General features: G+C 50.9%; 1 protein-coding gene across 1 annotated transcript in view; it reads left to right on the top strand.

Annotated features, from left to right (window-relative positions):
* Nucleotides 1–12,476, top strand: part of INPP5D (inositol polyphosphate-5-phosphatase, 145kDa) — a 117,346-nt gene that overhangs the window by 68,182 nt on the left and 36,688 nt on the right. Inside the window, exons 8-10 of the mRNA XM_008581964.1 lie at nucleotides 3,720–3,800; nucleotides 3,914–3,985; nucleotides 4,984–5,107. Coding sequence (XP_008580186.1) covers nucleotides 3,720–3,800; nucleotides 3,914–3,985; nucleotides 4,984–5,107 — 277 coding nt within the window. The remainder of the gene's footprint in view (nucleotides 1–3,719; nucleotides 3,801–3,913; nucleotides 3,986–4,983; nucleotides 5,108–12,476) is intronic.

Raw genomic sequence — 12,476 nt, 5'->3', positions numbered from 1 at the left:
CCCTCTGCAGCCCAGGCAGCTTTAGGTCCCAACATGGCTTCAGTCCTGCTCACTCCAACAATTTCTCATCAGAAACTGAAAAGAATGAAAAACATGAGGTGCCTAAATTCTTGATTCTGCCTCTTGCCCCTGGAAGAGCTAGAAGAAGGCTCCCGCCCCCTGCCCCCACATCTGCTCACAGCTTGGCTGGGGGCCCAGGTCAGGCTGTCTATTAAGCAAAGATCTATGTACCCAAAGATGTCATCAGCAAAGTTGAAAAAGCCAGCCAAAGCAGTATCTTCAGAGAAAAGACTTGCAACAAATATTAGGGACAAAAGTTTAAGGACAAGTATTAATATTAAAAAAAAAAAAAACTCCTACAAATAATTAAATAAAAGCAACCCAGTTTTGTAAATGGGGAAAGGATATACACAAGGCTGTCCACTGCAGAGGGACAGGGAATAGTCAATCTGTGTACACACGAAAAGATGTTCAACCTCACCACGTTAGTGACCGGGAAGTGACATTCCAAACGAAGAGATATCTTCTTGCCTGTCTGGTAGGCAGAAAGTCAATTGCTCGTGTTGGTTGTTGACTCAGGGCTGGGCTAGGGTGTGGGTAGCGGGGAGGCTCACAGGGTTTACTCCTCTGCGGTGGAGAGTGGAAGTGGGTTTTCCGAAAGGCAGTTTGGCCAGTGGTGTGAAAATGTTAGCTGCACGCGCCCTTCAAGCCCACTGTTACAAATGGAGGCTGTTCGTTCAGGGACTGCACTTGCACAGAGAGGTGTGTCTCTAAAAGCAAAAGCACTGGAAACCACCTAAATGCAGCGAGACAGTGGGATAAAGGAGGATTTAGAATCCCACTGTCAGGTGCAGGCACGGCTGTGGAAAGATCTCCCAGGGGTGCTGCTGGGTGAAGAGAGCCCACGGCAGAGCATGTAAGTCTATGTGTGGAAATCAGACCAGGAGGATTTAAACCCAAAGGGCCACTCTGACCACCGCAAGGCAGGGTGGGATTGGGGAGAAAGGGACTGGGCCAAGGGGGACTTTGGGTTTACCCACATTGTTTGTTTGAGTTGTGCGGGGAGAAGATGTATTTGTGTTCTATTTATACAACTTGAAAAATGCATTAGAAAAAACAATTTTTGCTTTCTTCGAAGTGAATGACCGGTTAGTTCCTAAGAAAGTAAAAAAGCGAGACAGAACAGGGGCCTGACAGACACTAGAATTTATGCAGTTTGAATGGAAGAACACACAGTCTTTGGAGTAGGTTAGCAGAGAGGGGAGGCCTGCAGCAGAGCCAGCCGCCAGCAGTCATGGTGGGGCACTGCCCGGAGAGGACGGCAGGGCAGCAACGGGGGGAGGGTGGGTCTCGCTCCCCACCCCCTCTTGTGAGACCCTGGGTCTTAAAGAAAAGCAAAGAATGTCGTTCTTGAGACGCCTTCAGAAATTTGCAAATCAGGGAGGGAGTTCTGAGGCTGCTCACAGTAGAGGAGAAAGCACTGTCCCCCGGATCAGAAACACCCGAGTTCAATATCCAGCTCGCCCTCCCTGGTTCTTAGTGCCTCATCTGTGAAACGGGGACAGCAGTATCTGGCACCGTGAGGTCAGGTGAAGGGGTGAGTGAAACTGGGTGTGTAAGACATCGGCCTGCCGTAGGCTCTTCCCAAAATTGGGCCCTTTCCCTTAGATCAGCAAGAAAAGACAGGGACACCCAGACCCTGTGTGGAATTTATTTGAGAACTGCTAGGAGGTACAAAGTGCAACGTCATCAGAGTGGTGGCCGGCCTGAGGGCTGGGAGAGACCTGGGTGTGCCCTATGTGAGAATGGAGAGTCCTTAACCTTCCTCCGGAGCCCACGCCCTCCTTTGAAAAGTGCAACTAAAAAGCAAAGTGAAATGACTGGGCGCCCTATGTCACCCACAGGTGGCACAAATCCAAAGAGAATGAGAGGAAGACACCAGCTTAAAACTGCAGGGTGTAGACCTGGTAGAGAGAGGTAATCCCCAGTGTCCGAGAGGGAAAATGAAACTTGACTCTGTTATCTTTTCAATTCTTTATGAGAAAAGCAACCCTAAAACAAGGGACCCTGCAGTGTCCCCTCTCCTGACCAGCCTTCCTTTCTGCTCTGCCCCAGCCTGAGTCTCAGCCCGACTTCTTCCAGCCACTTCCGTGTTTAATCATAATTGTAGATGGCTGTGAGTTTTATGAAGGGCCAGGAGAAAAAAGCAGTCAGAGAAAGCTTTGACAAATTATACCTGCCATGACGGTGATGGTGATAGTTGGGGAGACGATGGTGTGGTGGCTGGGGTGGTCGTGATGGTGTTGGTAGAGGTGGGTGGTCATGGTGGGGGTGGAGGTGGTGGTGATGGTGTTGCCTGTGATGGTGGTGACTCTGGTGGTGCTATTGATGGTGGTGACAGGTGGCAGTGGTGACAGCAGAAGTGGTATGTAAAGTGGCTGGGTGGACATGGTGGTGATGGTGTTGCCTGTGATGGTGGTGACTCTGGTGGTGCTACTGATGGTGGTGACAGGTGGCAGTGGTGACAGCAGAAGTGGTATGTAAAGTGGCTGGGTGGACAAGTGAGGTCAAAAACAAGTGTAGCCCAGCTGATATATCAAGCAAGGGGTGAGGTAAAGGGCCATCGCCTGCTTGGTGGTGACCCTCGATACATTCTGCTTGGTGTTCAAGTGGGTCGTGCAGGTGTCTGATTTTCTCATCCCACTTCTGGAGGGCAGAAGTCTTATTAACTCTACATCTCCAGCACCGGGCAGCATGTCTGGCATAGAATAGATGCTGGGTAAGTGTTCTGTGAATAAATGTGTGAGATTGTGGACTTGGTGCCAGGCAGGCAGGGGTACAAATCCTGCTGTGCCGTTTACCAGCAGTGCGACCTCAGACGAGTAACTTCAGCTCTCTGGGCCCCGTGTATTCACCGAACAACTACTGAGCATCTTCACTGGCCAGACGCTGTTCCGAGCACCGAGGCTGGGGTCCTGAACACAGTGCTCTTGGTCTCAATTCTCACGGAGCCCACATTCCAGCAGGGGGGACACACTATGACCACATAAATGAAGGAGATAACTTTAGCTCGTGGTGACATCACATGATGTGGAACAAAGCAGGGTGACTTGATAGAGATGACCTGGTGGCTGTTTTAGCTAGAGAGGTCAGGGAAGACCTCTTTGGGGTCTGAGGCCTGAGAGGCAAGGAGGTGCTCCTCGCAGGGGAGCTCCGAGTCTCTGGACTCCTCGGAGGGTGTGGCTCGAGGCAGCTCAGCAGTGGGTGAGGGCTCGGGTCTTACAGAGAGGGGCTGCTCGTGGGGAGCCTTAGCGGCAGGGGCAGGGGTCAGGGTGGTCTTCTCCCTGCAGTGGGAAGCAGCTAGACGAGGGTTCAGGCACAGGGGAGGGGGTATTTTGGAAGTAGAGCAGGAACACCCGTGCCAGGGATGTAGGAGGGAGGACAGGGGACAACCAACGGCGGTCCTGGAGTTTTTAAGCAACGGAGTGGGTGAGGTGAGAAGCACAAGGGGTACGGGGGAGGCAGATTTAGAGGGAAGAAGAAATGGAAGATCTATATTTTGGCTGTGAGAATTCTGAGATGACTGTAGACATCCCTGGTGCGCTGGTCTGCAGAGCAGGACAGTAACTGGTGGGCGGGTGGCGGGAGCTCAGCACGATGCCTGCAAGGCTCACGCCCTGTCAACGCTGCCCTGATTGGTGCCTCTCCTCGCCCCCCAGGTGCCTGGTGAACCCAATCCCATCAACATGGTGTCCAAGCTCAGCCAGCTGACGAGCCTGCTGTCCTCTATTGAAGATAAGGTGACCGCAGCTTCTCTTGGCTTCTCTCTGGTCCTCCCTTTGCATGGAGAACGCCCAGGTGTGCAGGCTCTGTGTCCCCTTTGACTCTCTGTCCCAAATGCTGCTGCCCACAGGTCAAGGCCCTGCTGCATGAGGGTCCCGAGTCCCCCCACCGGCGTTCCCTCATCCCTCCAGTCACCTTTGAGGTAAGTGGCCATGACAGAGCCTGGCCTTGGGCTCCGCAGTTGGGGTGGGGGGACATTCTGGTGTCTGTGGGAAGAAGGCTTTGGCTCAGGCCAAAGAAGAGCATGGAGCCCACAGCCAAGAATGGCGCTCAGTGAACCACCTCGCCGTGGAGATGTTAAACAACAGGGGGGTCCCGAAGCATCTGCGGAGCCCCCTTCATGGGAGAGCTGTGAGGGAAGAGCTGTTCGCTGACCCAGGATGCTATAAACACTTTTCTTCTCGAAATGCGGCCATGAGTGACATCGAACAGGGGGCCCCAGACAGGCTGCAGAGGAATGCCTGGGGGTAGGGGGGCAGGAAGTGATTCCTGGGATTTCCCTGGGAGTGATTACATTAGAATCTCCAGGCTTGAGCCCAGAAATGTTTTTCTCAATGATCCCCAGAGATTCTGGTGCATCCAGCTCAGCCCCGGTACTGCATTTAGAAACACAGACACACACCACCCCCCAAATACACACACACACTCTCTCTACCCCAAAGGCCTGGTAATAATCTTGTATTAGGACAGATTTCCATTTTCTGAGCATGCCTAGGCAACTGCCTTTTTTCCTAATTATTATTGGTAAATGTTCAATTAGTGGTTGTAACAGGCCCAGGAGTTTAAATCTATTACTAAAATCCTTTCTGGAAGTAGATGACACATCCAATTAATGAGTGCTGTCAGAGTAATCAGTGAATTAACTGATTCCAGCAGTTCATCTGTTTCCTCCACCAAACCCATCGGCGGAGCTGCTGACACACACACAGTGGACAAGCTGGGCCCCTCTTGGGTTTCACTAGTTCTCGGGAGATGTGCATGAGCGATGCTGGGACAAGGGAGGCCAGGAAACAGATGCCCGGTGGCCCCACGAGGGACACCAACCAAGGGTTGCCCAGCCATATGGACAAGGGGCTCACGGGTTGGCATCACAGAAGCCCAGACAGAAAATCAGTGAATGACATCTCTTCCTCTTTGAAGGTGAAGGCAGAGTCCCTGGGGATTCCTCAGAAAATGCAGCTCAAAGTCGACGTCGAGTCTGGGAAACTAATCATTAAGAAGTCCAAGGATGGTTCTGAGGACAAGTTCTACAGCCACAAGAAAAGTAAGACCCCCTCGCGCCTGCACGCTCTTGTCCTGCTGGTGTTCTTACAGATGACCATCAGATAAACTTATCCATAAAATGGGAACTATTCACTCCACCAGTGATTATGGAGAAGCTTCTGTGGGCAAGACCCTGGGGACCCCAGGCGAGCAGGACGATAAGGCATGGAATTTACATTCTGATGCATTGAGTGGCCAATAAATAAATAAATATATCAATACATTGGTTTCAGCTACAGATAAGAGCTGTAAAGAAAACAAAACAGGGTAATAGGGTAGAGATTAACTGGGCAGAGGGGGTAGTTCAGAGGTGCAGACAGAGAAGACCCCTCTGAAAGGGGGCGTGTGAGCTGAGACCCCAAGGTTGAGAAGCAACACGTCCGACAGGGAAGAGCATCGCAGCCAGGGGAAGAGCATGTGCAAACACCATGAGAAGGGCACAAGCAGGGCGCACCTGTGGAAGAGCAGAAATGGGGCCTTGGGAGAGGGGTAAGAGGTGGTATTTGATGGCAGGGGACGTTTGGACGACTTAGCCTCATGGGTATGATAACTGAAAGAAAATGAGCTGAGATGCTGGGTACCGTTCAAGCTTTATAAAAGAAAGAAATCTGCTGGGCTATGCTCAAAATGGAGAACAGCCCGGGGCTGCCCTGAAAATGGGGGACAGCCCCTAATATAGGGCAGTGGGAGCTTCTATTGGTGTGTTGGTGCCAAGAGCTGAGTGATGTAATTCTGGGGTGGGGATTGAGTTAGGTCACGGGAATGGAGAGTTCTGCGCATGTGAAATGCCAAAAGTTTCATTTTCTCCAAAACCATGAGGCTTCTTGTAAAAGGGAACAGGGGAAGGAAGATGAGGAGGTGGACAGTGCCATTTTGTACATGGGCTTGTCTAAAATGGCGCTGGTTATGTTGCAGATCTGTTAATAACAAGTTTAAATTTTATCTCAAGCACAAAGGAAAGGCTTTGGAAACTTTAAGCAAGAACTTGAGTGCCAGACCTCAGTGCCATTGAGTTAGCCCCACCTGGGGAGGGGACAGCAGGTAACCGGGCCATGGGTCCATTGTTTCTACTCCCACGGGGCAGGCAGGAGAAGGCCCAGGTTAGGGAGGCTGTGCAGGTGTCTGGAGGCAGGGGGACGCCAGCACCCAGCTGGGGGCTGCACGAGCTGCTGGTCAGCAGCAGAGGGGAGCAGGGAATGAGGAAACACACAAACTTCTGAGCAGTCCCCAGTTCTGGCTGATGCCAACAGTGTCAGTGCCAGAGATGCGGTGGTTCTTTCTTTAGGTGGTCGATGGCTTCTCCTGAGAAACCTGATCAGTGCTGTGGACCCCCCTCAAACTAATCCCCACCTTCACACAACAGTTTGTATCCCATTTCAGGGTTTCAGACCCCCTGGAAGCCAAAGCCCCTCTGGTCTATAACAACATTTTTCATTTTTCAGCATCTCAATTAGGGTTGCCACATTTAGCAAATGAAAATACAGGAGGCCCAGTTAAATGTGAATTTCAGATAAACAATGAATAAGTTTTTAGCATAAATATGTCTCATGAGACATTTGGGGTTTTTTGTTTTTGTTTGTTTTTGGCAGTTTGCCGGTACAGGGATCCAAACTCATGACCTTGGTGTTATAAGGCTGTGCTCTAACCAACCGAACTAACTGGCCAGCCCGCATGCAATATTTGGGACCTACTCAAATTAAAAAAGGAAAAAAAATTCCTTGTACTGGCTAGCCACAGAAGGGAAAAAACCTATATATACATACATACATACACACACACATATATATATATGTGTGTGTATGTATATATATATATATATACGTATCTTATCTGGCAACCCCAGGCATGATCGTCATCTTTTGTTCTTAATAAAGTAGTATGGGAATAGCAAAGAACAAAAAGGACTAAAGGAAAGTATCAAAGTCGTTTTGTAGGGAGTAAAGGTAAATATTTTTCTTGAAACTTGTGTTGTAGTTATAGACACACATATAAATGTATTTGCCTTGGGTCACCACTTAAAACACATTTTTCCTGGGGGTCACAGGCAAAAAAAAATAAGAGGATGCAGGAGCTGGAGGCTTTTCCTGACAGGAAGCAAAGGACTCTCATCTGGTTATGTTAGAACCCTGACTTGTGGGATGGAATGTTCTGGAGGCAGGTTCTAGGTTGGAGACTATGGCCGATGGCTGGATTTGGAAAGTTGGGAAAATCCTGGTGCACCAGCCTTGCCATGCAGGGGCCCTGTGGGGAGCCTGGGCTGTGATTCCACTAGGAGGTGGAGTGGGCTTCAGAGACCATCCTGGCTCAGCACCAGTGCTCTGAAAGAAGCACCAGCAGAAATGACAAATGGCACGTCACAGGCAGGTCTCTGGGGTCCCAGAATGAGCCATAGCCTTTCTCTATCTCTAGTCAAGAATGCTTGCCTGAGGGCTGGCCAGTTACTCACTTGGAAGAGCATGGTGCTGGTAACACCAAGGTCAAGGATCCCCTTACTGGCCGGCCACCAAAAAAAAAATAAAAAACAACCCAGAATGCACACCTGAGCTGTCTATTCAGATGGCAAATGTGTTCCCGCAAATAACCTGTCCGTTGGCCCTAAAACCCCCTAGGGTTGGGCGTTCAGAGGGACAGGAAGGGAGATTATATATTCAGCACTGACTTGGTGCCAGACACTGTGTTGGCTACAGTAGGGTAGAGAAGAGCACATATGGGCTCTGGGGCCAGACTACCCAGGTTCAAACCCAGGCTCTGCCACTTGCTGGCTGTGACACATTGACCTCTTTACTTAGCCTCTCTGTGCCTCTTTTTTCTCATCTGTAAAATGGGAGCAGTAGTAATAATAGATTTCCCATAGAGGAGCTCATGCATGTGAGAGCACCTTGCATGTCTCCAGCACAGCGCTGATTGCATGACAGTGTCCAGGCAGAGTCCAGGGAGAGAGGTCTGCCCCACATGGGCTGCCCTGCTCTGTATCCCCCCTCCTGAGTGCCACCTGGGCTCTGCACTGAGCTCAGGGGGTGCTCTTGGTGCAGCAGGGGGTGGGGACCAGTCCAGTGCAGGAGGTGGGGGCAGCGATTGATGGTGGAGGGGAGGAGAGATGTCTTTTCCTTCTATCATTCCGAGCTCTTGGCTGGATCCCCTGTAACAAAAGACAGATTTGCAAGAGAAAAGCATATAGCTGTATTTAATGTAAGTTTTACAAGACATAGGAGCCCTCATGAGGAAATGAAGACCTGAAGAAGTGGTTAAGCCTGAGTGTTTCAGGCTAGGTATGAGGACAGGTGGATGGTCGTGGAAGGATGAGACAGGAGGAAGGGGCCACGAGCTAAGCTTAGTGCACTTGGAGGAACTTAGCAAGGCTCATGCGTTCAGATTCCTCTCTGTCCCTCTGTACTGAGATAAGGATGCACTATCATCCGACTGTAGGGAGGGCATCGCTCACATGAGTGTCTTATGACCTGCTTCAAAGGAAGGTCAGGAAGTCCTTCCTACACATGCTGTTTCTCAAATTCCTTCAGCAAAAAATATTCAATATGCCAAGGTGCCATATTGTGGGGTAGTGTGTCCTGAACCCCATCAGTAGCACAGTGGAGTGTTGGCAGCCCGGACTTGAGTCCCAGCTCAGCCACTTAAAACCTTGGTCTGGTGCCTTCTCTCTGATCCTCAGTTTACTCTTCTGTCAAATGAGGATAAGAATAGCATCCTGCAGGGCTGCCATGAGTCTTACGTGGTAAACATCAAAGTACATAGTGCCTAGGTGCCACTCGATACAGTCGACTGCTACCAGCACCGTCACCATGATTACCCTTCTGACATAGCCGAGAGGAAGGCAGAAAATCAGGAATAAAGTCCCTGGATGCCAGGGGTGACAAGCTGTCATATTCCTGCACAGCTGAGCTCATAATGTCGGGGCAGGGCCCCTCTGTATGGAGCCAAGTTGGGAAGGAGAAAGGGGGGGTTACTGATGATTTGAGTGGGAGGGCTGTGTTGAAAATGATCAGCATAGAGCGGTGCTTTCCTCTTACCTGTCAAGGAGAAAGGGGTGGACCCAACTTTGATAAGAGGAAATGAAAATCTAAGATGAGTGAAGAGATTGTCAAGGGTGCTCGATCTAAAAAACTTGAGATGGAAAGAAACACCTTCCAGATTGCTGAGAAGTGCCCTGAGTCATAAACACTCCTTCAAAGAGTTTGCAGTTTAAAGGGGAAGCTGGCCAGTGCGTATGAATTAGAACGCCAGGCAAAGACCAGCCTCCAGGGAGGACTGACTAGTTCTGTTGTGAGGTGAGGCAGGGAGGCTTTCAAGGATGAATGGGAGTTCACCCAGCACGACGCAGGGGAGGGCACAGAGAGTGACAGAACCACACGTGCAGGGAATGGAGCAGGGTGTTAGGGAAATCACACATCGCTCATCGTGGCCCTGGAGGGAGAAGCAGCTGGGCACACAGTCCCAGATGTGGGCAGGGCCTTGAGTGGCAAAGTAAGTAAAGGCTGGAGCCATTCTCCTGCGGGCTGTGGGAGCACTGGGGGTTTGCTGGCAAACGCGGTGGATGTTCCCCTTGTGAAAGAGCCGAGCTGGAGATCAGTGGCCCTGAGAAAACCCAGCTTGAGTCAAGAATGGATGATTTCAGAGCAGGTTTGTGAGTCCTTAAAAGGGCAGCCTAGACGCCCAGAGCCTGTCAGCTCAGATTCTCTGGGGCCGTGCCCACCTGGCTCCCGTCCTACCCCCATCCAGGCTGGTGGAGTTTGGCTCACTTTCTGTCCTGACATCCGTCATATCAGAACACAATTACCTATGCACAAGGCCCCTGCCCCTCCCAAAGAGGGCAGGGTCTTTACCTTATATGCCCTGGAATCTGCAGGCCGTGGTAAGCAGCATTTGCACACTCAGAGACTGCCAATCACCGGAAGTGCTTTGAAATGTTGCTCATAAATCCCAGCTCCCCCCTCTTTAATGTGGGCCCCACAAGAGCCAGGATGTGAGTCATTTTTGTTCGCCACTAAATCCCCATAACTTGGAACTTTGCTTAGCACAGAGTAAGCGGTCAATAAATGCCTACTGAGTGAATGCATGAAGGAATGGACACATGAACAAGTGCATAGCTGTACACCAGGAGAAATCATACCGTTCATGTTGTTGCATGTCTAGGTGGCTTCTTCCTGACTGCCTGTGAGAGGCAGTGGGGATCAGGGGGAGGGCTCTGGGTACACAAGTTGTGTGTCCACAGGTTGATCAAAGTGTGATCTTGAACGAGTCACTTAACTCCTCAAAACCTCAATAAGATTCCTGCGGAGGTCGCTGTGAGGGTTAATGGGACAAGTGTGTCCTTGGTGCACAGCCTGGCACACAGTTTTCAGTCATGGTTATTATCATAAAGCGTTGCCCACCTGGAGGAAATCTGTAGTCGCGGGTGTTGGAGCTTCCTTGTCCTGTTCCGGTCACCAGGTTCTTTAATCACTTTGGCATCATGGTCTTCTACACATGGGAACAGCCAGTTGCTCTTTGAAGAAATCATAAAGTACTCATTTTGAGCACCTGCTATGTGATGTGGAGGTGAAAAGCCGGCCGGGGTCCCAGCTCTCAGGGAAGTTGCATTCAAGTCAGGGTAAAGGAGAAAACAAACAAATAAATGAATATATAAAGCAGACATGTGTCAGGGAGTGATAAACTCTGGGCTGGGAATTTAAATAGGAAAATAGGATGGTAGTGGGGAAAAGCCCCTCTGAGAACGTGCTGTTTGAGACCTGAATGTCCAGAAGACATTGACTGCAGACACCAGGGAGAGAGGCCCCCGGGCAGAGTTGCAAGGCAAGGGCAAGCTTGCGTGGGAGGAGGCTGGTGGCTGGGGCACAGCTGGGGCAGAGGCCAGGCAGGGGCCCGGCACATGGGGCATGCTGAGCAGAGTACGGGGCTTACATTTCATTCAAGTGCAGCAAGCCACCGCTAGGATGCTTTAAGCAGGGGGATCGTGTGATTCCACTTTAAAGACAACTCTGGCTGCTGTGCTGAGATTAAACTGGGGAGCAGGGCAAGAGTGGACAAAATTGGGAGGCTAGGACAATAGCTAGGCAAGAGATGATGGTGCCTTAAGATGGGAAAGGTAAGCAGAGTGGGAATGTTCCGAAGGTGGAACAACTGGAAGCTGCTGATGGATGAGATGTATCGGGGCAAGGGAAGAAAGAGGCACTGAGAAGAGCTTCTAGTTCTGTGTGACTTGGGTGTGGAGTGAGTGACTCTGAGACAGTAACAATCCTGACTAAGCCAGATGTCATGTCCAGGGGGCAGCCACACGGTCCTGCAAACAGATGTCAAGGAGATCCAAAAATTATTGGCAAGGAGACATGACCTAACGGCTGCAGTTGGGAAAGTCTTGGGCATTGCTGTTGGCAATGGTAGAAATCACGCCCTGGGGGGGCCGGCCCGGTGGTGCACTGGATAGTGCGCTGCTTGGGAAGCGCGGCAGCACTCCCGCCCGAGGGTAGCTGCAGTTGGGAAAGTCTTGGGCATTGCTGTTGGCAATGGTAGAAATCACGCCCTGGGAGGTTCCCTGCAGCTGCTGACATGCAGGTAGGATTTCTGAGAGCACATGACATCCACAGTTTCCCTTTGGTGAGACTTTGAGCTCAGGAAGGAGGGCGAATGACTATGCTATCGTCAGTTGCCTCCCGAAAGACAAACTCACAGGGACAAAGAGAACGGAGAGAAGATGAGAGCACCACATACTGAGTGCTGGAAAGCAGATGGATGCTGACAGCCAATGTATAGGACCCCAAAATCAAACTTATGCATGTGGTAGGAAACACTGAGACACCTGACTCACACCACAGAACCCACACAGAGCTCAGGAACTGTGATAGCATCAGGGGCCCCAGGAGCAGGGTGAATGTGGGGTTATAAACAGCAGAACTGGATGAAAATCTACTTAAAGAGAGTTAGACCCATTGGATCCCTCTCCACCCCACCAGCCAGTGGCTCCTGATCACTGATCGGCAGAAGATCGGATGTTTGTTCTCTGGAGAAGGTGAAGAAGTCGAGACACCGGGCCTGGTGAGGGCAGGGGAACTTACGGAAAACAGAAAAACAGTTCACAGTTACTTTCTGAGTGCTGAGACCCCAGCCTCCTTCCCTGCCCGATGTCCAGGGTGCTGCCAGAGAGGCCACCTCCATAGACAGGAGGTTGAAAGAGTTTTCTCTGGGAGACTTGACAAGCCTAGGGGCAAAGAGCAAAAGGTGCTGCTATCAAATGGTTTCCCGGTGAGTCGGCCCATTGGACCACCCAGTGGAGAAGTCCACTGGCACTGCTGGCACGCAGCCATCCAAGGATCATCAGACAGTGGAGGGAGGCCTGGAATAGGAGGCAGGGGGGCACC

Source organism: Galeopterus variegatus, unplaced genomic scaffold (assembly GCF_000696425.1).
Source record: "Galeopterus variegatus unplaced genomic scaffold, G_variegatus-3.0.2 Scaffold2495, whole genome shotgun sequence".
Classification (NCBI taxonomy): Eukaryota; Metazoa; Chordata; class Mammalia; order Dermoptera; family Cynocephalidae; genus Galeopterus; species Galeopterus variegatus.
The sequence above is the reverse complement of the archived record's forward strand: the minus strand, read 5'-3'. Positions and strand labels throughout refer to the sequence as shown.